The sequence below is a fragment of the Opisthocomus hoazin genome, chromosome 12, assembly GCF_030867145.1.
Source record: "Opisthocomus hoazin isolate bOpiHoa1 chromosome 12, bOpiHoa1.hap1, whole genome shotgun sequence".
Classification (NCBI taxonomy): Eukaryota; Metazoa; Chordata; class Aves; order Opisthocomiformes; family Opisthocomidae; genus Opisthocomus; species Opisthocomus hoazin.
Genome location: NC_134425.1, coordinates 12,679,127 through 12,705,342, shown reverse-complemented (window position 1 = coordinate 12,705,342; position 26,216 = coordinate 12,679,127). Strand labels below are relative to the sequence as shown.

General features: G+C 39.1%; 1 protein-coding gene across 2 annotated transcripts in view; it reads left to right on the top strand.

Moving 5' to 3' along the window:
* The window catches only part of CMTM4 (CKLF like MARVEL transmembrane domain containing 4), a 40,163-nt gene extending 14,646 nt beyond the window's left edge, over window positions 1-25,517 (top strand). Inside the window, exons 2-5 of one of the 2 annotated variants that reach the window (XM_075434234.1) lie at window positions 5,836-6,012; window positions 14,208-14,297; window positions 16,904-17,002; window positions 17,897-25,517. In XM_075434234.1, the coding sequence (XP_075290349.1) occupies window positions 5,836-6,012; window positions 14,208-14,297; window positions 16,904-17,002; window positions 17,897-18,070 (540 nt within the window). In that variant the 3' untranslated portion in view covers window positions 18,071-25,517. The remainder of the gene's footprint in view (window positions 1-5,835; window positions 6,013-14,207; window positions 14,298-16,903; window positions 17,003-17,896) is intronic. The other variant, XM_075434235.1, reaches the window with a different exon arrangement.
* The last annotated feature ends 699 nt before the right edge of the window (window positions 25,518-26,216 follow it).

The window sequence follows — 26,216 nt, the reverse complement described above, 5'->3', positions numbered from 1 at the left end:
AAAAAGGTGGTGTTGCAGGTAGCCTAGGATGCCTCTGCGTGGACCTGAGCATCCAGTAGAGTCAGCAGCTGTTTCCGTCAGGACAGGGTTGCATATCAGTGCAATATCCACTGTATTTACTGCAAGAAGAGTGGAAGTAGAAGGGACGCCAAAAGCAACTGTTAAAAAAGAAAAAGACAAAAGAGAGTCACACAAATCTTAGGGCGTTGGAGGAATTAGAGTGGAATAGAAAACTCTCCAAAGTACTCAGTGCAGAGAAGAACAGATGAAAAGGTTTGTTTCATCCATCGAAGGAAACTTTCTCTATTGACTCTGCCCGAGAAAGCTGTAGCTGTGTCATTTGTAGGAGAGCAGTAATTCTTGTAAGAGGAGATCACCACCACGTTCAACAACTCCTTTTTCCTCAGTAAACCAACCTTGAAACTTCTGCATGTGAAACACTTGTTGAAACTCGTGACCCTAAACTGTGAGAAGAGGTGTGACCTGAAAGTGAGGGTCGCCTCCTGCGTTGGACGAATGGCAGCGTGCATTTCGTTGGCTGAGACCTGTGCTCTGATACCATGCTGGCTTTTTGTTGGGGTGTTTTTTAGGCTAGTCCTGTAACTGCAGTCATGGGAGGCAGGCACAGGCCGAGCTAGATCCTGTCTGCTGGTTTTCCGAGGTAGCCTTGGTGACTTGTGTTACAAAGCAAGAGCAAAGCTTTAGCAACTGGGGAGCGAGGCTTCTTCTCTGCTGCAGCTTTGTGCCTCGGTCACCTGGGGCAGTGTGAGTCTCTGGGCCCTCAGATGTTGTCTGGATGGAGCACGGGGGCTTCCCAGGAGGGCTGGAGGGTCTTTGTCCTTCCTCCTTCTGCCAAAGAGAGTGAGCATTGGTGCCTTGCCTTGCCATGATGGCTATTTTATCTTGGATGTGTGGTTACGACCTGGATGAAGAGTTAGAATGTACCCTCAGCAAGTTTGCTGCTGACACCAAACTGGGAGGTGTGGTCGACACACCAGAAGGCTGTGCTGCCATTCAGCGTGACCTGGATAGGCTGGAAAGCTGGGCAGAGAGGAACCTGATGAGGTTCAACAAAGGCAAATGCAGGGTCCTGCACCTGGGGAGGAATAACCCCATGCACCAGTACAGGCTTGGGGTGGACCTGCTGGAGTGCAGCTCTGCGGAGAGGGACCTGGGTGTCCTGGTGGACGACAGGTTAACCATGAGCCAGCAGTGTGCCCTGGCTGCCAAGAGGGCCAATGGGATCCTGGGGTGCATCAAGAGGAGTGTGGCCAGCAGGTCGAGGGAGGTTCTCCTTCCCCTCTACACTGCCCTGGTGAGGCCCCATCTGGAGTACTGTGTCCAGTTCTGGGCTCCCCAGTTCAAGAAAGATGAAGAGCTACTGGAGAGAGTCCAGCAGAGGGCTACGAGGATGGTGAGGGGACTGGAGCATCTCCCCTACGAGGAGAGGTTGAGGGAGCTGGGCTTGTTCAGCCTGGAGAAGGCTGCGAGGGGACCTTATAAATGCTTACAAATATCTGAAGGGTGGGTGTCAGGAGGATGGGGCCAAGCTCTTTTCAGTGGTGCCCAGCGACAGGACAAGGGGCAATGGGCACAAACTGAGGCACAGGAAGTTCCATCTGAACATGAGGAAGAACTTCTTCCCTCTGAGGGTGACGGAGCACTGGAACAGGCTGCCCAGGGAGGTTGTGGAGTCTCCTTCTCTGGAGATATTCAAGACCCGCCTGGACAAGGTCCTGTGCAGCCTGCTCTGGGTGACCCTGCTTCGGCAGGGGGGTTGGACTAGATGACCCACAGAGGTCCCTTCCAACCCCTACCGTTCTGTGATTCTGTGTGGCAGAGGTAAGAGCGTAGGAGGCTCTGGAGAAGTGACTTTTTAGGTCTTCGAGCCTTGGTAAGCTGTGAGCTACATGTAGATCGGGCAGTTCAGTACGCAGCAACGGATGGTAGATGGGCAATGGAGATAAATGTGGGTTAGAAAAAAGATGTGTTCATTAGAGTTACAGAGCCCTGAGGGAGAGCAGGAGAAAATGGTTAGCGCTAAACCTGCACTGAAGTCCCTCAGAAAGGAAGCTGGGGTAGCTCAGACCAAGACGGGCTTTTGGTCTGTCTGCAGTTTGCAGTGGGACACTGGGGACAGGCTTATGATCACATCAGTCTACTTCATGGCCATGTCAGTTGAGTGGTATTCTGGGTGGCAAAATTATATTAATTCACTACCTAATATACATATCCTGTCTCATAAATTAATTATTGAAAAAATTTAAAAATGCAGAGAAGGTGAAGCATTTTTCTTACAATGTTAGAATGTTCTTTTCTTTTCAAAAGAACTTGATCGTTGGGTGACCCATGCCATTTAGCAAACTGCTTTGGCTCATGTTGCAGTGTTTACACACCACTTTAAAGTAATGTAGCTAAGTCATGGGCTTGATTCTATAATATATTTCACTTTCATGTGTTCAGAGTATTTTGCCTTTTTATTAGAAACGAGCTTAGATTTGTCTCTGAGTGGAATGGCCAGTGAAAGCAGCACTACTGTGTTTTTATATAAGATTCACGTTGCTTGTAGTTAATTGGAAGGATGTTTCTGGCAAGCTTATAAATGTGTATGAGGGCAAGATTACCTTGATGTTTCAAAGAGACAGTATTTCGTATTAAAGACATATTTTTTTATTGTGTTCATGGAAAGGGATGTTTCTGTGGGAGGATAGCTTTTTCTGATGTGGTGATTAATGTGGATTTCATGTTTTGTCATGGCATTCATTGTGAGGCATTTAACAGGCAGTTATCATGAAGGTATTATCTGTAGGACTGGCAGAATGCGTAATCTTCAAGAAAGGTGAAATATATTTTTATTGCAAGGAAAATAGTAACACGGTTGGAATCTTACTTGAAGTACAGAAGTGTTGCAACTCAGTTGTATGCATGGGAACGTTCTACTTTCCCTGTCCCCCCAACCCACAAGCGTTCGGGTGTCCCTGTCCATTCTGTGACGATAATCCTGTTAATAGTCAGGTATTGTGCGTGTTTCCAAAACACAGCCTCTGCTTTGTGGCCAGAATCTCCATCATAAACTAAAGCAATTGAGGTTTCCTCCCAACCTGTCTGATAAACTTATCTGTAGACTTGGACTGTCACAACCCTGACCGCTGTTCATTAATGCCACTGCATGTTACTTAAACTGATGGCACATCTTGACTTGCGTTTGAAATGGTTTGGTTTAAGTCAAACCGAAGTGTGCACAGCTAACGCTTCTCTTCTTGTGAGGATGTGTCACAGGTAAAAGTATTTTATAATTTCTTAAGGGATAAAATGAAGTCTTAAGGTAGAACTGCTCTGAAGCTTATTAATTAATTCTGAACTTGGGAGTATGTAAGTGACGTGAAGATTAGAGTTCATTGCTTCAAGAGCCTCCTCAGTACATAGTTTATTTCTAATGCTGCATGCAAGAAACTCTTTCACCTGTTTTGAGCTTTGACTGCTAAGATGGGTACGTTAGCCTTGAAGAATCATTGCTATCTGGTATGGAGAAGAGTCAGTGTAAGATTTTTTTTTGTGAAACCAGAGACTCCATATGCTGAGTAGCCCAGCATAGCAGTTCGTGTGCCAGAGTTTTCAGCTCCTTTAGCCTAGTGTTGGGGGTGCAATTCAGAGCTGTTCGTGTTTTTAGAAAATGAAGCTAATATTGTTTGGGCTTCTGTTACAGTATTTCTAGAGAATATTGCAGAACCGTTTCTTTCAAAAAGATAAAAATTTTAGAAGTGTCACAATATATCAAAAATAGTGGTAAGAACAATGGAGACTTCATTATGCTGGAACATATAGAAGTTAAAGTTTTGCCAGCTAATATTTAGTGTTAATACTTGATATTGACCCTGCTAGAAACAGCTAAGATTTTTTTTTTTAAAGCTTTACATTTTTTATTTTTAAATTGTCATCTTCAGTTACGAGGCTTCTGTTCACGGAGAGGGTGGACTTTGTTACATGCTAATACTGTAGGATGAAGCTGTGTTCTGGACAGTGTGTCTGTCACTGCTGAAATCATAGTTTGACTTTGACTTTGGTTTGCTGAATGTTCCATTTCACTGCATATTCTTTCTTTCTTTTTTTCCAAAGCTATTCAATGTCAAAGGTAAAATCTGGACTTAAGTGTTTAGTTGCTGGGTGTCCATTCAGAATTTGATGTGAATTGGTTTGCTCTGTTAGCTGGCAACAATTAGTATGGCATGTGCTCTCTCTGAGAGTGTGCTAAGTGAACTGAGAGGTTTTCACCCAAGTGTGTGTTTTTCCATTAAAACTGGTTTGCTTTGTTTTAGCTTTTTATCTTAGATTAGCTACTATATTCCGCAGTATGTGGCAAACGAAGCATGCGGCGTGTTGTCCTTTACTTAGAATTACTGCTGATGTTAGACAAAAATGGTAACTTCTTTCAAAATCCTTTTTCTTCATTTTGCCAGTTTTGTTGTAGGAGGCAAAGACAGATTAGTGGATGAAGCATAAAAAGTGTTGGAAGAAACTGTATTTGCAAAATATTACTGAAATTGGCAAAGCAGGACTTAGCAGAAATTTATTTGTATTGTGGCTTCTGTCAATCTTTTAAACTTCTGTTTTGTTTGTGCAAAACCTTCAAATTATGGAATATTTAGCTCTGAGGAGGCTGTCTCCCAGAGTTCTTCAGCCTCGAATTGAAGCGAATTACTACAGTCTGATCAGAATTTTGCAGCAGAGCAAAAAAGCAAATTCTTTCTTAAAAATGTAAGTGGGTGGGTGGGTTGTTGTCTTGAAAACCAAAGCAAAACACTCTTAAGGCCTTCCTTGCTTGCCATGGAAAATTAAAACAAACAAACAACAAAACAAAACTGTTCATGCAACTGTTTTTTTTTTAAGAGTTATATTTAAAGAGGAATTGGTTTGAAACATAGACTACATGTGTAAGTTGCATACTCTATGGTAGCTATTCAGTGGTATGTAATGGTATCTAGGTGGTAGCTAATATTGGTGTATGGTTTTCATACATTTTAGTTTCGTCCATTGAGCAGATTTTTTTTTAAAGTATAGTGAGTTTCACTGTTTTATCTTAAATAGTGAATTAAACTTTTGTCTTGCAGAAGTCGGCATTTGTGTTAACTCTGCCAAGGTATCTTCTGAATTTAGGGTGACTAACCATCATCCCAGTTAGATGTATGTCTTAGCAGCACCAGGAGATTTTCCTTCACCTATTAGCTGCTCATTTTATTGTCTTATAACAGAATGATAAAATATGTTTTTATAAGAAATACGGCATGTTGATGATAAAAAAAAACATGAAAAAGGCAGGCATTTTTGGAGACTGCTAGAGATGCTGATTCTATTCTGTTTTGAACTGATAGAGATCTCAAGTTGGTAGTGAATTTTAAAGAATAGCTTAATTGAAATCACACTATATTAATACTATGTAATTGAGCTTGAGGTTGGCCCAATAGACAAATGCATTCCATCTTCAAGTTTTGGAATAGCATGTCGTGAGTGAAAAATGAAATAAAATGTTTGAGGTGCAATTTGCATATTAAGCCAGTGACCTGAAGGGGTTTCATGCCTTCCTGGGTGTCCGAGTCGTTTTGATGTTAGTCCTTGTAATTTTGCTAAAATGCACTTTGTTGAGCAGAAGATAACCAGAAAGTCTTGCATTAATTTGCTTTTGTTTTTGCTCTTTAGACAGTGCCCTGTTATAAACTAAAATCACACATTCCTGAGTGTAAGCTGATCATGTTCCCAATGGAAATTTCAGGAATACTTGTGGCTACTTTCAAAATGTGGAAATCTATTTATATTTTTTCCACTTGTTTTTCTTCCTAGGTTTTGGCACTGATTGCATTCATCTGCATAGAGACCATCATGGAGTGCTCCCCTTGCGAAGGCCTGTATTTCTTTGAGTTTGTGAGCTGTAGTGCATTGGTGGTTACTGGAGTTCTGTTGCTTATGTTCAGTCTAAATCTTCACACAAGAATACCGCAGATCAACTGGACTCTTACTGTAAGTTCACACAAATCCTCACTCAGTTAAAATTAGCTGCAAATCTGTTTTTAAGTTTGGTTCTTTGAACTTTTCACTGTTGTTGAACATTGTGTGTAAGTGTTCTTTATGCTGAGTCAAGTATACATTTTACTTGTATTTACTTTGAATACTAGCAGCAGAATGAGCTTTGAAATGCAGCAAGATTAAACTGCATTAAATAGAACTAAAATTGTCTTCTGGATTCTCTTTGGAAGCAAAAACTTCCTGCTAATGCCAGCAGTTGCTGTTTGTGGATGAAAATGCAGCCTGTAGTTATTTAACGTTGACCGATTCTGTATTTACAGTAGCCCGTTGTTCTCTCTTAAGCTGTTTTTTTATATTAGGACAGCCATGCTACATACACTTTCTTACACAGATGAATACAGTCATGGGGTAGTAGTGTAGAAAAATTACGTGCTTTTGGTGAAAATCAGGTGTTTTGAATTGCTTACACGCATAACTATTAAACATTGACTGGCAATGCTTAATGTGTTCTCAAATACGTGGAGTTTTAGGAAGTGAACTGCTGGCAGTGCACATTCCTTTTGTACAAGTCTCTATTTCCATGCTATATTATGAGTTAAACTTCCAGATTGGGTTGCATAAACAAAGGTCACAAAATCAACTCTAGCAAAAGATCTGTCAGCTTCAAGTACAATATTTATATCAGCTGCTTTGGATGATGCAGATAAATATGTGCCTATGTTCAGTTTTATTTTATAACAGTAATTTTTGTAAGTACTGTTGGAGATCAGTCCCAGAGGTTTTTAGGATCCTGTGTGATTTTTTAAAATTGGTTTTTAATTTAATTTATTGATGTTGCAATTTGCATGTTTGCAGTAACTGTTTATAAGCCTAGATGACTTGTCTAAAATAAGACTGGAATGTGGAAGTAGATGATTCTTTGTACCCTGGGGATGCATGACCTCTTGAGGAACTCTTCATCAGAGTACTTGGTAGATAGATGAGGTGAATGGAGAACTGTGGCTGGTAACTGTAGGTGGGCGAGATCCAGGTGGCTTGCAACACAAAACCAGTGGAACCACTAGAATGTTACTAGGTTGTCTTGCCTTTGCTCCTTCTGTCTCCATTCTGCCAGTAATGTCACCGCTTATCTTCGTGGCAAGCTGAGAAGCAGCAGCTGCAGACAGAAGGTGATCTCTGTGTTGTCAGCGTGGTTTTTTAATGAGCATTACAACAGTCTGACAGCTGATAACAGCAATTGAGGACCTTCCTTTTACACCACACAGTTCTGCACGTGCTAGTAGGATGCACAAGAGCATGGTAGCACGTGTGTGTAAGTGCATTGATGTCACATAAAATACATGGTGGTTTTTGCTGGTGAGATGCAAGTGGTTTCACAGTGAATACTAGATCTAGCTTATGGTCAGCGTAAGTTTGACCAAGACTTTTTATCAAGAGACCAGAGAGTGGTATGCATGGTGTCCATGAGCGAGCTAAAGTTGCATCTCTGGAAGAGTCCGTTTAGTGACTTGGTTCTGTTTCTCTGTACCTTTTGTTCTGTTGCTGGGCCCTGTGGGACACTTGTGCTGCCTCCCAGAACACTGGCAATAGGTTGAACATATGTAAGTACAGAAGCCTAGATGCAGCTCTCTGCCTTTCCCCCCAGATAATGCAGTAGATACCAGTGTGTGACTGGTAGGTCCTTTCAGCCACTCTGACTTCTTGAGGGACAAGAATTGCTGCTTTGAGTGCAGTATTACTTGTCTCTGCACAGCATGTTAGAGATCGTTAGAGAAAAGAGGGCTTAAAAATCCAGCCAGTTGTGGTGTGGGATATTTTGTTTGTTTGTTTTTGTTTTGTTTTTTTAAAAAGCAAAGTATTTTGGGTTTTAGGGCAATGGCTACGCTCTGAACCCCCTACCTAAACAGCATAGAGCAACATGACATGGTCAGCGTTCAACATGAAGGCCAAATGGAATACAGTGCAAATGCTTTTGCTTAGTTCATACTGCCAGATCAACAGAGGTGGAAGTCAATTGTCATGATCTCGCAAGTCTCATTCTTTTAGTTATGTACTGAAGGTGAAATGCTGCTGCCATCATTACACCAAAGATGGCTAACAGAAGTGAGAACTGGAAGCTTTTGAATTCTATTAACTGATGAGACTGACCTTCTTCCTGGTATTGCTTACTGAGTTCAACAGTCGCTAGTCTGATAGGACTGTTACTCTGAGGGGAGTGTGGGAGTATCTTCGTTATTCCGATAGCTGCAGTCTGCTGTTGTGTGTACAGAGTGGGAGATCCACGACTGCTGATAAAACACCTGTGGGAGATTGCTGTGGCAAAGTTAGTGGGAAATTTAAGAATGTAGAGTTGTGGCTGAATGGTTATTTGGCTTATTTTGGCATTTTATTCTTTACAGCTTAGATGTGTTCATACATTACTTGTGTCCTTCAATATTTAGTACTTTCCTGAGTTTTAATGGTTACTTTGATAATTTTGCAACTTCTATATATAACACAGTTATCACAGGAGTTGCTTTCTGAACAACAGACTTTCACACTCCTGAATGCTTTAGGAGGAAGTCACTCCTGCTTACGTATAAATTCAATAATATACATGCTTTAAGAAAATATGTATGACTTTATAATTGGTATTTCCCTTGTGAAAAGTCTCAAGCTTTGCTGTGTGAGAAGAGGCTGTTACTGTGCTTGAAAGAATTCAAGAGTCTTAAATTTAGGAAGAAGTTAAACACAGCACAAACTTCCTGGGAACCATTTGAAACCATTTGCTTTCAAACGATCCTACATATTAGAAAGTACCAGGCCATCAACAGCTATTGTCCAACACAGGATTGTTTCCTTTAGTACTTTATTAAAATTAGATTTCTTTCTAGTTCGTTGTAGATCTTGTCTGGTGTCGGCTGTGCCTGGTTGGAATTAAAATGTGGATCAGTATATACTAGCATCTAACAGATATGCAAATTTACTGATTTTTTTTATATATTTATATTTAGCCATTTGGGGAAAAGAGCTTTGTTTTGATCCTAATTAGAGACTTGCCAACCATTTTCACATTTTCATGAGGTAAACATGAAAGAAATATGGAGATGGTGAGGCCAGAAGAAAACCTTGCTTGGGAGTGTTGGAAGGAGTCAGTTCTGTTAAGTGAGATGAAAGAACAGTCACTTGTCTGTGTTGTGCAGCACTATGAGTATTATGCAAAAATGCAAAAGCTGGGGAACCTGTCAGTGGAAATTTCCATCTCCTTTATGCTTCACAGCTCAAAGGGAGCCTGTTCTGCAAGGAGACTGGCAAGTGGCACAGGGGAATGAAGAGCACACCACAGCAGAGATTGCTGCTTAACCGATGAGCTGTTGATTTGAAATGGTTGTTTTCAGAGTTAACTAATAACTGAATGCTTGCTATAATTTTGTGTTTGGCTAAGTTACACGTTTTTTTAAATTCATTGTTTGAATCTCATGTGATCTACAGGAAGACCTTGCAGCCAAACTGTGTGCATGACATGGCCCTTTAGAAGTAGGGGCGAGGTAGGGAAGCTAACAAAGTGCCTGTAGCAACTTTGGTGTTCTGGTGAATTTGCGTGTGGTTTGCCAGGCTTTGAGAGCCGCTGTCCCTGCAGAGCAGATCCACCGTAATGCTGTGGTACCTGTTTTCAGGGCTGACAACTGAGATGACTTGGGGAGGGGGAGAAGTGATGGGAAATAGCTGAGAATACTGGAATTTGACAGTGTCTCTTGGATGAGAGTTTGTATGATGAGAGAAATCTGAGTCATTACAGATATAAATTATTGCATAATCAGCCAGGAGAATGGACTATTTGTGGCTGTGTGTAGGAAAAAAAATTTCCAATAGATTTTGACCAGTGATTTTTAATTTTTTTTTTTTTTTAAACATCCACTGGAGCTCTGGTAGTGTATTCTGTGAGTGTGCAGTTCTGAATACAGAGTTTTTCAGCCTAGAGCAGCCTTAAAGATGAGGCACAGCAGCTGAGCACTGCACAAATTAAGTTTTGCTGGGCTGATTAGCCTGGACTCAGTCCCAGGGAAGCACTGCTGCAGGGAGGAAACATCAGGAGTCAGGTGTGTCTCTTAGAAGACACAGATTAGTGGTTGTATTTTCTGCTGCCTGAAAACTGATTTCATCATCTTTGCAGGATTGGTTTTTTTTCAGTTGTTGCAGTGATGAAACCCTGTGTGCAAGCAACAGATACTTCAAGTAATTGGCAGAAAATTTGGTGTGGTGCCAGAATGACAAACTGTCTTATGCCAGCCTTGGCTCTGAAGAGTGTAATTACAAAGCTGTAGTTCAAAGGTCTTCACAGGGCAATCTGAATTTCTTTTTTAATTTATTTTTTTCCCCTTTTTGTATTGAAAAAAAATCTTGGTTTTCTTTGGGTTGTTTAGCTGTTGAATGAGAAATGAAGTCAGTCATCCTTTTGTGTTTACTGCTGTCAAAATAGCAATACCTATTAAGGATAAAAATGAATATTTCATAAATTTAAAAAAATTGTCAGAATTAATTTCCTCTGGATTAGTGCTTTTTGTGTATGGTTCTCATTTAGTGCAGTATGGTGTGAATGATGCATTATTCTGTAAGAAATACAAACACAGGTTTTAAATACAAGAAATATTACATGGTTTGGTAGTTACTGCTAGTAAGATCTGTTGCTCTGTGGCAATAACTGCTGATCCTGTCTGTGAGCAGGGCTGCTTACTGGAAAAACATGCAGGGAAAGCAGTGAGGAGCATCTAAGAAAGAACTGAGGGGGAGGCAGGTAGATCATCTTCAAGAAACCAAAATGCATTGGGGATTGTAGAAGCATTCATTCAGGAACATGTTTTGTCATTTACGGCAGTTACTACATCTAACAAAGCTTGTATTCCAGCTCAAAAATAGTTAGAAATAAGAATACAATCGTATGAATCTTGGTTTTGAGGCCACTTCTGCTATTTTTTTCAAAATCATAGCTCATCCCTGACCTTTTAGAGAGCTAACTAAGGTTTTTGAAAGTAATTTGTGTTAATTCCGGTTTTTTACGTACTTTGCTTGAGATGCTGGAAATAGAACTGATTTCCAGCAAGTGCCAGACACATGGGACTGATCGAAGCATCCAAACAGGAGCACCTGCCGACGAATGCTAGAGACCTTTGGGGCCGCTGTGCGTGATGGGACCACGGGGACCAAGCCCTGTGGGGGGGCCAGGCAGCACAGCCCCACGCTGCGAGATGGGCACAAAGATATCTCTGTTTGCACAGCATGGGTCTGCCCTCTGGGTCACTAACATAGTTCTGAAACTGATGCTCACAGACTATTTTATCAGGGGGAAGCAATGCTTATGGGAATACTGGAGTAGCAGAATCTTGTGTTTGAATGAAGTCTCCAGTACTAATAACGTAAGCCTAAATAAGTGAGAAAAAAAGAGACGGGAGTTAATGCTTGTACAGTTAACTTGGTTCTTTCTACCTAGGGCTTATTTTTGCTTGAGAAACCACGTTTTCGTGTTTAATTGTGGTGCAAAATACTCATATGATGTTTGATAATACAATTACAGAGTAAAATTATGGGAGTTTGGCTAGAGGTGCTTGGTTTAGAGGACTGATTGGTATGTTTGTAAACTTCAAATTGATAGCTTCATATAGAAACAAGGGAAGAAGTTCCCAAACCTTGCGAGTAAAGTACTGGTTGGAGGAAAAATTAGGGGCATTGTACAAAGGCAAAAAAAAAAAAAAATTTCTTCCCCTGCCAACTGAAAAACAAACCACCAAACCCAAACAGAAGTAAAAGGAAGTGTTACTTTGAGCCCTCTTTTGTGGAACTGCTGGACAGCAGCAGGCAGCTAACTTCTGTCACCTTTTGTGACAAAGTCAAGCTGTTCAAATGTGCAGGCTTCTTTTCCAGATTACATTCATTTAGCTGCTGTAAACTCCATCTAAATGTAAACTCTTGGATTTCAGAAAGCAAATGACGAAAGCAACCACCAGTTTTAATGTTATGTTTTTTGTTTATGCAAATTACAATTGCAATATGGTACTGTCTCCCTTTTAAATAGTACCAGGTCACTTTTGCAGTGTCTTACTTCACTGCAAAATACAGGATAAAAAGGCAGAGCATGTATTTTGATTGAGTGTCTCCGTAAAAGTTTGCATGTGCAAAGCCATGGAGAGCGACAAAGACACATGGATATTCCTGACACCTCTGAGCGCTGGAGCCAGCTCCTGGTAACGTACCAAACTGGAGGACTAAACAGAAGCATTCAAAGCTGATGTACCTTGCAGCTTTCAGGAGTTGCTTAATGGGAGCATTCAGATCGATTAACAGACCTCTCATTCATCGCACCAGTTCAGCTTCTCCATCCTCATTAATCCAGGAGCCATACCTTGCCCAGACCCTTAAAAATGAAAGACTGTAGGATGTTGTCCACTTTACTTTTCCAGAGTTTCCCACCTTTACAGCAGAACTAGCAGAATAAAAGCCTCACCCTATTTTAGTACAAAATGCTGTCTTGGCATAAACCCACCTTCATCCACAAGTTAGGATGCCTGCTCTGCATTATGCTCCTTTGAAGTGGGACAGATAGCTGACGATGCCGGTGGCAAATGCATGTCCCTGGATACTCTCCTTTGGACTAATAACAGTGTTGGTGACGGAACAGAATAACTTGCAAATAACTAGCGAGTGACCAGAAGTTGGTCTTTCATTTTAAATCATTTTGGAAAGGAGAAAGGGAGCAGCAGCAGTCTAGAGTGGATTTGGTTCAGCTCATAGATTTTCTTCTTTGTTATGGATGGCAGCTTTGTACAGTATTTTATGGCACAGCATACTGTCTCATGAGGTTGCTGTAATTTCAGCAGAAATTCTTCCGTCTGTGTGATGTGGTTTTTACTTTGTCTATAAATATAATAGCAAGAACTTCAGCTACATCATGGCCAGATTTGAAAAGGCTCATCTTTTTCCAGTTAGTTTATTCTTTTTATTGTCATGGTTATTCATTTTCTCTTACGTGGAAGAAAGCTACATTATTTTAGGGAGTGTTCTTTACTTCTTGAATTCTTGCTGTAGTTCGTTCTCTGTTGTTTCTGTTCTGGTTTCATCCAAAACCATTGTATTTTTGTTTCCTTATCTTTCTGCTCTAAGTAGTAAGTACCAAATTTTGGATTAAAAATCTCCACTGATAATTGCATCTGCAACACTACTATTGTAGGTCTGTATGGTGATGTTACTGATGAGTGTCATTGCTCCTTAAGCTCCAAACAATCTGATCTGTGGATATGAAAGATTGTGTTAGTTCCAGCGTTTCAAGAAACCGGCCTTGTTGCATGAATGTGAATCAATTATTAATTGTGTTAAAAGGTTTTGATCTAAATAGGAAAATGGAATTGCAGAAACTACTAAATTGGAGCCTCAAGATGGAATCAATTCTTTAGGTTTGAATTGTTGGATTCTTTGCAAGGACAAATTTGATATTCTTTGTGAATAGTAAAATACAATAAAATGTCAGTGATGATGACAAAGTTTCTGACATACTTAGATCTTTGGTTTCCTGGACAAATCATGACAAAGGCACCAGCAGTCCAATTTCAGCAGTATTTCATATTCTGCGCTATCTCAGACTTCTTACAAAAAGCCTTCAAGTCAATTTGTAGCGTGGAGATAGAGGATAATGTCTGCCACGTTGTGGATAGGTCTAGCTATCTTGCTTACACTGTTCTCCTTTGGCAAGATGATCAAGCTGACAGATTCAAAGTTGGGGTAATCAGGATTAATTTAATAAGCACATCTGACCGCATAAATCATAGAGCATTACGCGTCATACACTTAGTCTTTAAGTATGGCAGTAAGGAAGTACAAAATGTTTGTCTGCAAAAACATAACCTGGATTAGAAGAAATGAAAAGGTGGAATATTGAGCACATCTCTGGTTGTGTGTTCTGATGGTTAGCTCCCTTACAATTAAAACTTACTTCATTTTGAATATGACTTTTGTCTTAACCTTGCAGCTGTTAATTTTGTTACACTTAATTTTGTTGTGCTTTTCTATGCTAAGCTTCTAAAACAGCTGGTATTTTTTTATTATTTGAATGCTGGAGTCTTCATGTACACAGGTCAATCTTTTTTTAATACTCAGAGCAGTTCAGGTTCTTTGATTCATACTGTGAGAAATTTTCTCCTCCTTTCCAATAACTTCTGTAGCTCTTCTCTGTACCCTGTCCAATTTTTCAACATACTTTTAAAAATGTGGATACCGGAACGGGATGCAGCATTCCAGTGTCCCTTGCAAAGGTAAGATAACCACCTTACACCTGTTGTGTCCGTATGTCCAAAGGAACGTATAAGTGTTTTTTTCTCCCTTGTTTTCGGTCATGGCATCGCATCTTGAGATGCTTACCTACTGTAATTACTAAGTTATGAGCTATTTCTTCTAGGATTTTGTCTCCATTCTGTAGGTCCTTCCTGTAGGTGGCAAATGTACGCTGCTAGTGAAATACACAACTTGGCCTTAGAATGAACTAATTTTCTTTAATGTTTTTTTTTTTAATTATTCAAGACCATAGCTGCTCTCTTCTCAGTATTTAGTCTCAGCATTCTTGGTGACATATATATGTTTACTCTAGAGGCTTGATGAAAATGATGAGTATTGTTGAATCTGGTATCTGTTGTCATATATAGTGAGACTTCCCCTCTAGTGAGAAAACGTTTGTGCAGATGAGAACCACAGCTGTTGTTAGCAACCCCTCTGCCAAACTCAGAGTAAGAGAGGAGCACACTTTGAGAAATTGTGAAATGCCATTTATTTTCTGATATCTCTATTTCTTAACTTTGTCTCTGCAATGCAAGAAGTTATATAATTAAAACTGCAACAATGATTTATTAATATTCCATTTTTGTTTGATGCCTTAAGTATTAGATAAGATCTATCTCAGTAAGCTTGAACAGTGATAAAATGTATCTCTAATTATTCTCTGGCAGGTGAAAAGATAGTAGGAGTTTAAGACCCACAATTTGCTTTTGTTTCCTTATGATTTGGCAAGACAGCTTGGGTCTTACTGGGCTCATGAAATCTGAACATGTGGGTGGAAATAGCAGTGGAATGGAAGCCTCTCCGGTTTCTTGGGAGAGTCCCCTTTTCAGGTGAGGAGCAGGCCACAGTGATACATCCTACAGTTGATCCCTGAACTTAATTTTGATAACCAGCTGTTGCTGAGTCAGCACCCTCAAAATACAGAGTTTTCCCTGTGAATAACACAGCACCAGAAACTTTCCGTTTTTACAATTACTTTCTAAAGCATTCTCCAGTCGTGGCTAGAAAATCAGATGTTTCGAGGGAGGCTGGATGACAATGGTGTTTTCAAAGGCTTTTTGCTATGTAGCTGGAACATAGTCATGGGATTCATACTCAGGGAATAAATTTAGATTTATATCTTCAGTTTTCTGAGCCTAACTTCTTACAGCCCTTCACAAGATGCACTTTGGGGGGAGAAAAAATTATATTTGTAGTAGGTGGAGGGGCAGGAACAGGAAGTGAGCCTCGCTTGTGTGTGAAAGAAGAAAGTCGAGTAGAACAAATTTGTCCTTGAATTCTAATTAAAGAGTGATGATGGGATTTTTTTTTAACAGTGGGAGCTGGCATATGCAGTGTGGTGTGTGTGTTGTTTTTTTTTTGGTTTTTTTTTTTGGTTTTTTTTGTTTGTTTTTTTGAAGTCAAAACTGTAAGTTGCACAGCAAACTTGTACGTAGGTTTTCTTTCCATCCCTTTTGGCTATGATAGCATTCACCGCTCACTGGTTTCATGTTCTTTCAGGATACTTGTGCTGAACTGCCATTCCCTGATTCCTCCACACCCTTCCTTGCTCCTTGGCTTCAGCTGTGCATTCAGTTACCACGATACTCTGTTATTTCCTGCATCTCTGTAGTGTATTATGTATAGCACAGTGTACATACATATCAAATCTTTTTAAAAACTGTAAAAGATGCCCCGAGTAACATGCTGAACAGCTAGTCCCTAATGAACACTTTGTTTCTTGTATTATTTTGAAGTCTCAACTCTTGACTTTTTTTTCCTTGGAGTCTGACCAGATAATCTTGTGTTGATACTATCATTCTTGTGCTAATAGCTGCCATTCAGAATTCTTATGTTCCAGTGATATGCTAATGACCCTGCTTTGTGGAAGGCATGGCAGCATAATGATCTGAACACCAAGTGACTTATGCTGCATATGTAGAACTGAATTGTGTGTTGCTTGTCATATTTGTGTGCTTGGAGCAAAGCAAGAATTTTCCCTGAACGTAGGTGCCCCTGGGGTGTTGCTGTGTATATGTTCTGAAATGTCTTGAAATGTTCTTGAAACATCAATTTAATGAAGTAAATACGTAAAACCCTGTGTATTTTCACAACGTGGGCAGCTGTTATTCATCGAAGTAGCATAGGATGTACAGTTTCCTACAATGAAGGCCTCAGAGAATTTGTAGAAATGTTGATGACTGTTATCTGGACACTGTTGTGATATGAAAGAGAACAAGGGGTTCCTGGAGTGCTGAAGTTTGATATTCAGGGTACTTCAGCGTCAGCTGAGGTAGAATAGCTTTACTTATTTTTAATGCTGACAGTACTTTTATAATGAACCCAGTAGAAATTGAGGTAACGCATCCAGAATCTGTACTGGGGCTGTATGTGTACATGCTATTTGATTTCCGTTCACAGACTGATGCGTGCACATGTGACACTTCCTGTGCAATAATCTTTGCCTTCTTTTGTAGAAGTGATAAACTGCAGAGAAAGTGGGGAAGTGTTGCTGTAGTTCTTGTTCTAACCCTCTTCTGTTTCATCACTTCTAATAAGAGCAAGCAAAGAATCATTGTTTAGTAATGCTATGAATTTATTTTTTTAGGATCTGGTCAACACTGGACTCAGCACTTTCTTCTTTTTCATTGCCTCTGTAGTACTTGCTGCTTTAAACCATAAAACTGGAGCAGAAATTGCTGCTGTGGTAAGAATTTGAACTTTTTAATATGTGACTCTTATCTTCTATTAAAACTAAGAATAACTTTTCCCTTGTTCATTGAATACTCCTGTTGCCTTTGCTGTTACAATTTACTTCTAATTTTGCAGTTGGCTATAAGCTAGTTCTGATTTTAAAAGTATTGACATCCTTTGAGTTGTCTTAAGGCTTGAAGCAAGAACAGACAGACGCATGACTTGCAGAGAACATGGTAACAGTTGAACGTGTCTTGCTTCTTTCTCTATAGCTAGCTTAGATGATACTGCTCTATATTCCAAGCCTACGGAAAAGATAGAGCCAAAAATTCACAAGAAATTGGAGTTGCTTACACATAATTTGTTCGCTACAGATTGTTTTTGTTCTGTGGAGCGAGTATAGTAGTACTTCAAGATTTTAAATCTAGAACAGTAAGGTCAAGCAAATTAATTATGTGCTGGAGTTGGCAACTTTTTTTTTCTTCCCCCAAACATGGATGTTGAAAATCACCCCATGGTTCTCCAGAAGCATATAGGAAGAACTACAAGCTAGCTCCTTCTCCGGGCTGACGGTCTGGACTGGTCATTCATTCACTATTATGTGCACCCTGAGGAATGAGCTGTTGGAGGAAGTGCTGTATTCCTCCTGACAAGAGGTTCTGCATTGAAGCTGCAGTGCAGGATTTAATTGTCATGTTGTAGACAGAGAACTTTGTTTTCTGGGACCACTGATCTTAGTTGCCTTTGCAGATTCTCTCTTTCATTGAAGAAGAAAAACATCAATTTTACAGGCTGTTGTGGTTTGTTAGTGCAAATAAAGTCGAAAACTAAGCTTCTGAGGAATTTGTTGTGAAACTACTATTCTTGTTTTCGAAAATTCTTTGACAATTCTTTCTACTTCTTGTAGATATTTGGTTTCTTGGCAATGGCAGTGTATGCTGTGAACACGTATTTAGCTATTAAAAAGTGGCGAATGAACAGCAGACAACAAAATAGTCGGCAGACCAGTGATTACATACGTGCTCGGACAGAATCCAGAGAAGTAGATCATCGCCCTGAGATTCAGCGTCTGGATGCATGAAAGTGACGTTCAAATGGGACTGCAAAGGGAAAAGAAGTGCTTAACTCCCTCATGGAATAAAGGGGTTTTTCTTTATTTAAGGAGGATAAGGAAGATCAGATGGTGGCAAAGAATGCCCAGCCTTGCATATGTGCAGCGATGCATTCAGTCAGACGCTGTTGTCACGAAGGCAGTAGATGTTGGTCATTCAAAAGCAAGATCTGTTTAACATGTCCACATATATATATACTCATATATTATATAGATTATATAATATATACTATATATATATATGTTTTGAAGTGTCCTGTTTTGGATTAACTGCACAGTACTTCTCTTCCCTCTCCTGAGTGCAAGCTCTGAATCTACGTGTTCTGCCACTGTTTCTTCGTCTGTTGTAAACATTAAGACCATCACTACATTGGTTGGTTAACACAGGAAAGAAATCCACCGGAAGTAAATTTAAGATACGTGAAAAGGAAGTGAGGGACAAATAGCAATAACTTTAGCCATGTATCGTGTCCAGCAAGCTCTCTGTATCCACCCTCGTGCAACCTCAGCAGTGGAGCTCGGTTCTCATCTGCAAGATCTCCTGCAGTTTCACTGTTGGTGCCCTTACATAGCTGAAATGGACAGTCATTTCACATTTTTTGTTTGATGGATATAGTGTTGCTATGGGTTACTCTGAAATTGCTAGATTTGGTTTGTGCATGACCTTGGCCAGGTCTGAACTTGTGCAAAGTTAGCATGTGTGCTGAATGGTGACCCTAATGCATGAAGTGCAAGTACGTGGTGTTCTGCTAATGTTGGGATACATTCTGTTTTTCGTGGGAAAGTAAATATGATTGGGAGGCAGAGTTGGAGATAAGGGGGCTGAGAGGCACAGTAGGGAAAGAAAGAGCTGTCATCCAATAGACTTGCATTCCAGTCATGGCTTTCTTATTTTTTCTTTTTTTTAAGGTTCAACCTTTCTGAGAAGTGCAGGGTAAGCAAGAACCAGCAACAAATTATGATGTGCTTATAAAGTGTGTCTAAGGTTGTGATATTGTGATTCATGTAAGATAAATTGCTTTTTGGAAGGTTGGTTGTTTCTTCTAAAATTAAAACTGTTGGTAGTAGGTAAAACTTTTTTTTTATTGGCTGTTTCTGCAAATTTTTTTCCCTAATATTTCTGTGGAAAAATGAGTTTAGATAATTGAAGGATAATATGGTTGTATTGATTTGTTTAGAAATAGTTTTACCTAACTGAAGTTTTTCTTATTTTAATTGTACTTCCAGTGAAGAGAAGGATATTTTTTCTACTCAAAACTTGAATTCTGCAGTCATTGGTTAGAAAATATTATGTCATTAGGAAGATGTCCCTTGATATTTTTCTAGTTTTTTGATTGGTGTTTGTATCTATGTAATCTGTTATTTGGCATATGCATGCATACATGTTACATGAAGAATATGTGTGGGAGAGAAGATGTCTAGAGCTTAATTCCTTTCTGGTGTAAGCTGATGAAATCTTTGAAGTTAGCAGAACTGTATGCCATGTGTGCCTAAATTTCTGGCATTTGACTTGAACACTTTTTGCATTATGTTCTTATGTAGCTGTACTCTTAAGTGGATGAATACAGTTAACTGGAGTCTTAGGAACAAGTGGCAGTACGTTGCAGATAGGTCGCTTTTAGATATGAAAACCAGGTTATACCAAACAGATCAACAGAAGTGCTTGGGCTTGTGTAATACCAGAGTGAACTGGGACAGTGACAGGTGTGAACTGAACGCTGCAATGTTTCAATCGAGCAACAGGGAATTACTCTGATGCGTGGAAAAACTTGTGACAAAACTGATGTCTTTTCATTTTCAATTTATTGATGTCTGCGGTGCATTTCACCTTAGTGGCTAAGATGGAGATTAAAATTCAGAGAGTTACTAATGAGGTTAAAGAAAACTCGTATTTGCTTAATGAGTTATGGTTTACCAGTTAGTGTAGTAACCTTTTATTGTGCTTCATTGAAAGTTAATGGCAAACGGAACGCCAGTTTAAAAAGAAGATTGAACCATATAAGCCAACCTCTAGCGCTGGGTTTAGAACATAGACATTTTACTGAGGTGGTTTCTCGCGAGGATTACTGCATGTTTCATGAAAAGTAAAGGACAGTTCCATGTTCAGTGTGGTATGAAATAACAAAGTTTATTATTGCCGGTATAGTTGTTATAGCTCTGCTGTTTTTCAGCACTCTGCCTAGTATTGGCAAAGTTTGCAAGGAAAGCTTGTAGATATTGCCAATTTTTAAAAAACACTTTTTAAAAGTAGCACAAGCATACCTAGACTGGAATTGTAAACTGGCATTAAAGCAGTTTGTATAAAGACTGTAAACAAAAAAACCCACAAACAACAAACCAAAAAAACCCCACAAACCAAAAACCCCCAAACCAAGCAAACAAAAAACCAACCCCCAACAAAAAAAACCAGCTGAGCATGGCAAAGGCTTTTCCTTAGGAGCGTACCCTGTTGCTGGTTCGTGACAAGGACTGAAACGATGTGTACATAAGAGAAAGCCCCATTCCTCTCCTGCACTCCCTTGTGCTGATTCTGCTTTTTTCAGAGGTGTGGGAGGTCTCATGCATCTGTAAGTGTATTAATTGGGTGTCTTTCATATCTTTACACCTTTCCTCACCTAGAAAAAGGGTAACTTCCTGGAGCTTTTTCTCGAGTGAGATGATGAAAAGCTTCTGTTGCCTTTTAGCTGGAATGACAAATGGCGAGTGATACAGTTATACTTCTAATACAATGTAGTGCTTCATCCTGTAGTATAGTATACCTGAATGACCTTGAGTGCTTTTACGTGTGAAAGAAGTTTTCTTGAGCTGGGAACACTATGCCATTATTTATTAATTACATTACAACTTGAGTACAGCTTTCAGGGTAGAATTCAAAGAGAATATTGATTTTAGAAGTACTATCTGATACACTTTGTAAAACAAAAACAAATGTAAATTTGTAACTTCCTTATTTTGGGGACCAAAGATGATTTTAGTATTGTACAGTGTATACTTTCTAAAAATCTAAGTTAAGCATTTATTACTCTACAGAGACGTTATTTACTGTTTCAGTTATATAGAAGGGAAATAAAGTAGCTGTGAGAGGCAAATAAATTTGAAACATTAAGATCATATGATATATGCACACGGTTGATTCCCCTCCCACCGACTTAGTTTTACACGGTGTGTTGAAGTGGTTGTAATATTTTAAGACTGTTACCCAAATCGCAATCATCTTAAAAAAAAAACTGTGACAAAGTCTAAATTTTTTTTGACACTTGCTTAGAAAAATGATATTAAATTGCTTCTCCCAGCCAGTTAGTCTTGCTTATAATCACTGAGCATATAGGGATAATCTTTTAGTCCTTAAGAGTGCTGTTTAGCTCCATAAAGGGACTCCAAACCCACTGTGAATAAATTAAAGCTAAACAGCTGAACCTTGTAGGAATGGGGTACTCAAAACTAATGGTTCTGATTAGTCCTCTTTTGTCAAACTAAGCCCTCAGATACGCAATCCCCATGTATTTTTGCACGTAGAAATGACGGTACATTTTGCAACCTATGCACAGACATCAAAAGATTAAGTAGTCACACTAATTCCTGCTCAGTGCCACTGACTGGAGCAACAGCGTGAGAAGTGTTGTAGGAATATATGTTTTCCACTTAATGCTATGTATGCTCAGTTTTGTCAGCCTTAGTGCAAGTTTATCATAGGTTCCTGTAATGCTGTGCAAACTGCCTACAATGGGAGTTTCTAACACCGTAATTAAGAACTGATTGGACAGTTTCATTGCTTCTTAGTAAAGTTGATTCCTTCTTACTCTCCACTTGTTCCTTTCATTTTGTATATTCATGCCTCATCTAGCTTATGTTTTAATATTTAATTTTTGTTACGCCTCCTTCATTGATCTGTATAGTGTCTGCTTCAGTGTAAGGAAGATAAGAATACTGTGTCCAATGTCCTTTTGCTTAAGTATGGTACTCTTCCCTGTTACGATAGCTTATGATGTTTGGGCTGGATGTGCTTGGGGAAATTTTCTTCTTTCCCCTAGGGCTTTGGAAACTAGCTGGTGTATTGCATGTGTTTCTGGGCAAGCTTTCTGTAGGAGCCACATGCTTAGAGGTTGAGACGATTAAGAGATTCATCTACCTCTGCATTTTTTTGAGAGACAAGGTACTGACTCCAGAGATTTGATGCCTGTATTTCAGTCTGTGCTATTCAGCATGGGCTTTGTCTTCAGAAGTATGGCACCAGCAGCGAGCTGTGCCGTGGAAGCAGCTTCTCATCTTTTGCTTATAAGATGTCTTTTACATGTGAATTTAAATAATATCAGTAATATGAGGTGCTTCCTCATAGGTTTTGTCACATGTGTTTGACTGTGCATCTCATGATATGATCTACAATTGTTTTATCTGTTTGTATTTTATTGTTGATTGTAGAAAGAATAGGGGAAAACTGGGGAAAGTTTCCAATCTTCCCTAAGATAATATTGTTTTACTTCCCCCCCATGAAATATTTTGTACCGTATGATGATTGCCCCTTCCTAACACAGCAGACTTACTGGTTCCTAAAATGCTGTGGAATACAGCAGGAGAAGAAGCTGTATGTGGACTGTTATGAGTGAATTAACCACTGGTTTTCCATTAACTTTAGGTTCCCTAAACAAATTTTATATTTGTCACCTTTGTGCTATTTTGGGGATGTGCAGGCACAGCAAATGCTTACCTAATATGTTGTTTTATTAATGCAACAGTTTTTTTTCCCCCTTCTTCCTTAGTCCTTGTTCTGTATCTGTTATTTTCTTGTCTCATCACAACTTTGTAGATGTTCCTACTTGTTCTCTTTTGTGAGGCAAAAAAACCCCAAAATAAGTAAGAATAATGTTTTTAGGGCATAATTTAAAACAAATGAACAAACTTAACAGCAATTCAAATAGAATAGAAAATAAGAACCTCTCTCTTACTCAGATGAGATACTGAATATCTTTGTATGTGAACATCAGAGCACAAAGAATAGGCTTTACTCTGAAAGCTCTGGAGCCAAACATCTTCAGCAGGTATTTAGGATAAGTAAAAAGGTAGGCACAATCTGATTGTGAATTTGAGATGTGATAAAGGGTGAGAAGGAGAGAGAAGCCCAAACTTGATGCTTAATAATCCAGTGCTTTCAAAATGATAGGTGAGCATTGATCATCCCCAGCCGCAGAAGGAAAGATTGCTTCTGTGCTTTATAGAGAAGGGGAGAGACACTTGGAGTCAGCAGTAAAAGTAGGTGTAGAAGTGTTTCCTGTTCCTGACTCTGGGGCCGTGCTGGCTGTGTAATACAGTTGGAGAGATTCTACAGTGACGTTGTTAAAGGTGCATCTTAAAAAACAGATCGGTGTGATTACCAAATAACTTCTGCTCAGCTGAAGTGTAGTAGTTCATTCACAGAGACTGGCAGAACGTAGATGCTTGCATCAGAAGGGCTCTGTGTGTCTAGAAGAAAGGATAGTTTTGGACTAATTTCTGCTCAGTCCTACTGAAATGAGTAAAGCCATCATGGAACATATTGGGTACTTAGTTCTTGTTGTTTATAGCATAAAATAATGGATTGTTTGGACGGCCAACAAAACTCAGAAAGACTGTGCAGATGGAGATGATGTGTGTATGAATTTTAATGGCAACAAAAGTAAGAATTTAAAAATGAAATAGCTACAAAAACCAGCAGAACGTTTGAAAATACTTTATAGAGATTATGCCATATTCCTATCTTTATTTTCACAGAGGGGGCTGGTGATAATTGAATTTATACAAATATTCAGGAAATCTCTGAATGCCACTTCAGAGTTTTTCGTGGTATATTGTTTTCCCTGTTGGCCACTTGCCCACCTGGGTAGATCTGTTTGACAGTGTCAGAGCAGTGCTGTCCAACCCGAAAAGCTTCCTTTGTTGTTTTAGTCTGATTTTTTGCATTGTCGTTTTTAAATCTGTCTATAATTTAACCATTTTGTAGTCTAAAAATTATCTTAAAAAAATCTGCTTACACTGTGATTTATGATAGCCTTTAATTTACAGTATACAACACAATCTGATTTTTCTTTTGGGATATGCAGCTTTCAGAAGTGTTCTTATATAGGCCCAGATGAAAGTTGTCTATTTATCATGAAAATGTGATTAGCTAAAGTTACCTATCCAGATTCCCAGCACAGCTGTTTCAGATGTGCTGGGTGGATGAGTTGATGAAATTGCCTTTTAATCTTTATGGGTTAATAAATATTTTTTTATAACTAGCCACAGATATTCCTTTTTAAATTATACTTGGCAAACAGAAGATATTTAATTTTATATACAATATACGTAGTTACCTTGATTGACATATTTATAACATAGAGCTTTGTGTTTACTATGAAGGTTTTATTTGTATGCCATGGACTTCATGGGTAAAATTTTTAAAAAGCCAGTTAGCGTATATGGAAGGATGTGGAAACTATCTTCATGAATTCAGAATGAGGACATAGAGCATTTCTAAAAGCAATAGCCAGATCGTAGTAACAGAGTATCTGGGTTGTTTCTTATTTTTTGATTGGGGCTGGTCCCTACAGCTATTGTAATAACATCTGGATGTGAGTAACAGAATGAAATATGACCATTTGCCTCTCCTGACTGCCACGGACTATTGTCTAGAATATGGGAAATTTCAGGGTACTGTATTTGTTTTGCTTTGGACAAATGTCTCAATAGACATTTAATTAAAACCTTCATGTGTTTGAAAGAAAATATCCTCTCTTAACTAGGCTGATTTATCACTTTTGGTAACCTTTTAATCCCAAAAGTATTATTGTCTAAATACTTTTAGTAATGTTACATTTATGCTGATGTCTACAGGTTGAAGTGGTTCTGGCTAGCACCCTTTTATTACAACAATTGCTACCTTCATTTTTCTACTGTTTATACTTCAATCTTGCATGTTTACTGGTTTCTACTTGTTGGATGTTGTGGAGGGAGAGTGTATCTTAGCACTACAGTTCATCCAGCTTTAACTCATACATCACAGTTCTGGAGTAAGAAAATATTTTGGTTTATGTAGTGTGGCCAATTGCATTTTTAAATGATTTCTATACTTAAGACACAACATTTATGACATAATATAACAAATGACTTGGCTAATCATTATATCTGTCTAGGTTTACTCTCTTCTGTGTTAGTGTCATTTTGAAATTATTTGTATATGTTGAAGTTTGTAAGGGTTCAGGAACCCACAATAAAATAGTAAAGTATGTATTTATTTCTCATTATGATGCTCAATTTTGATTTGAAAATCAACACTTTGTATGTCTTTTCACAGAATTGTAAACAAATACCGAAAAACTGCTTCACCTAGTGTGCCTTCCATGTGTGGTATTAACACTTGTCACTCCCAAAAAGAGATGTAAGTTTATTAAACCAGTAAACACTATTTTTGTAATGTGAGTCACTAATGCATCTCTGGCTTCGTTGTGCTTTGTTTCCACTAATACCAGTTTTATGGGTACTGTAGTCATTGCTTTCCCTTTGTGCACTAAATGGTACATCTGATATCATGGTGAATCCAAAGATTATATCGCTTCTGCTCTGCCTTGCCACCTGAAAGATGGAGATAAAGCAGATGGCTGATGTGAGCTAGGAAGTACTCCAAATTTCTTTCCTTGGCACTTGTGTGCAGAGATGCGCAGTGTGGGATATCTGTATCCTCAGTGTTGATTCTGGGTCCTCTAGAAAAAAACAGCAGGCATAATCTAAACATTCTGATTCTAACTCATAATTTGTGTTTTATGGCATCTTAGGAAGTAGCATCCAGGCCTGACTGAAAGACTTTATCCCTCGGGGATATAGGTCCTGTCCTGACAGATTTGTAACTGTGAAGTTGAAATAGTGGGTTAGAATTCCATCTTGGGCTGAGCAAAGGGGATGCAATTTTCCTTTTATCATATGAGCACAAGTTTGCTGTGTAATACCCTTGGTATTTAGCTTTGGTAATAAGAAAAATTGTAATGTTTTGCCAAGGAAAATCTTAGAAGCGTACTCGATGTGCGAATGCAGGACCTGACTCTGTTGTCCTTACTCTGGCAAAATTCCCCATTGACTTTGGGGACTGCAGATCAGGGACTGGTTTATC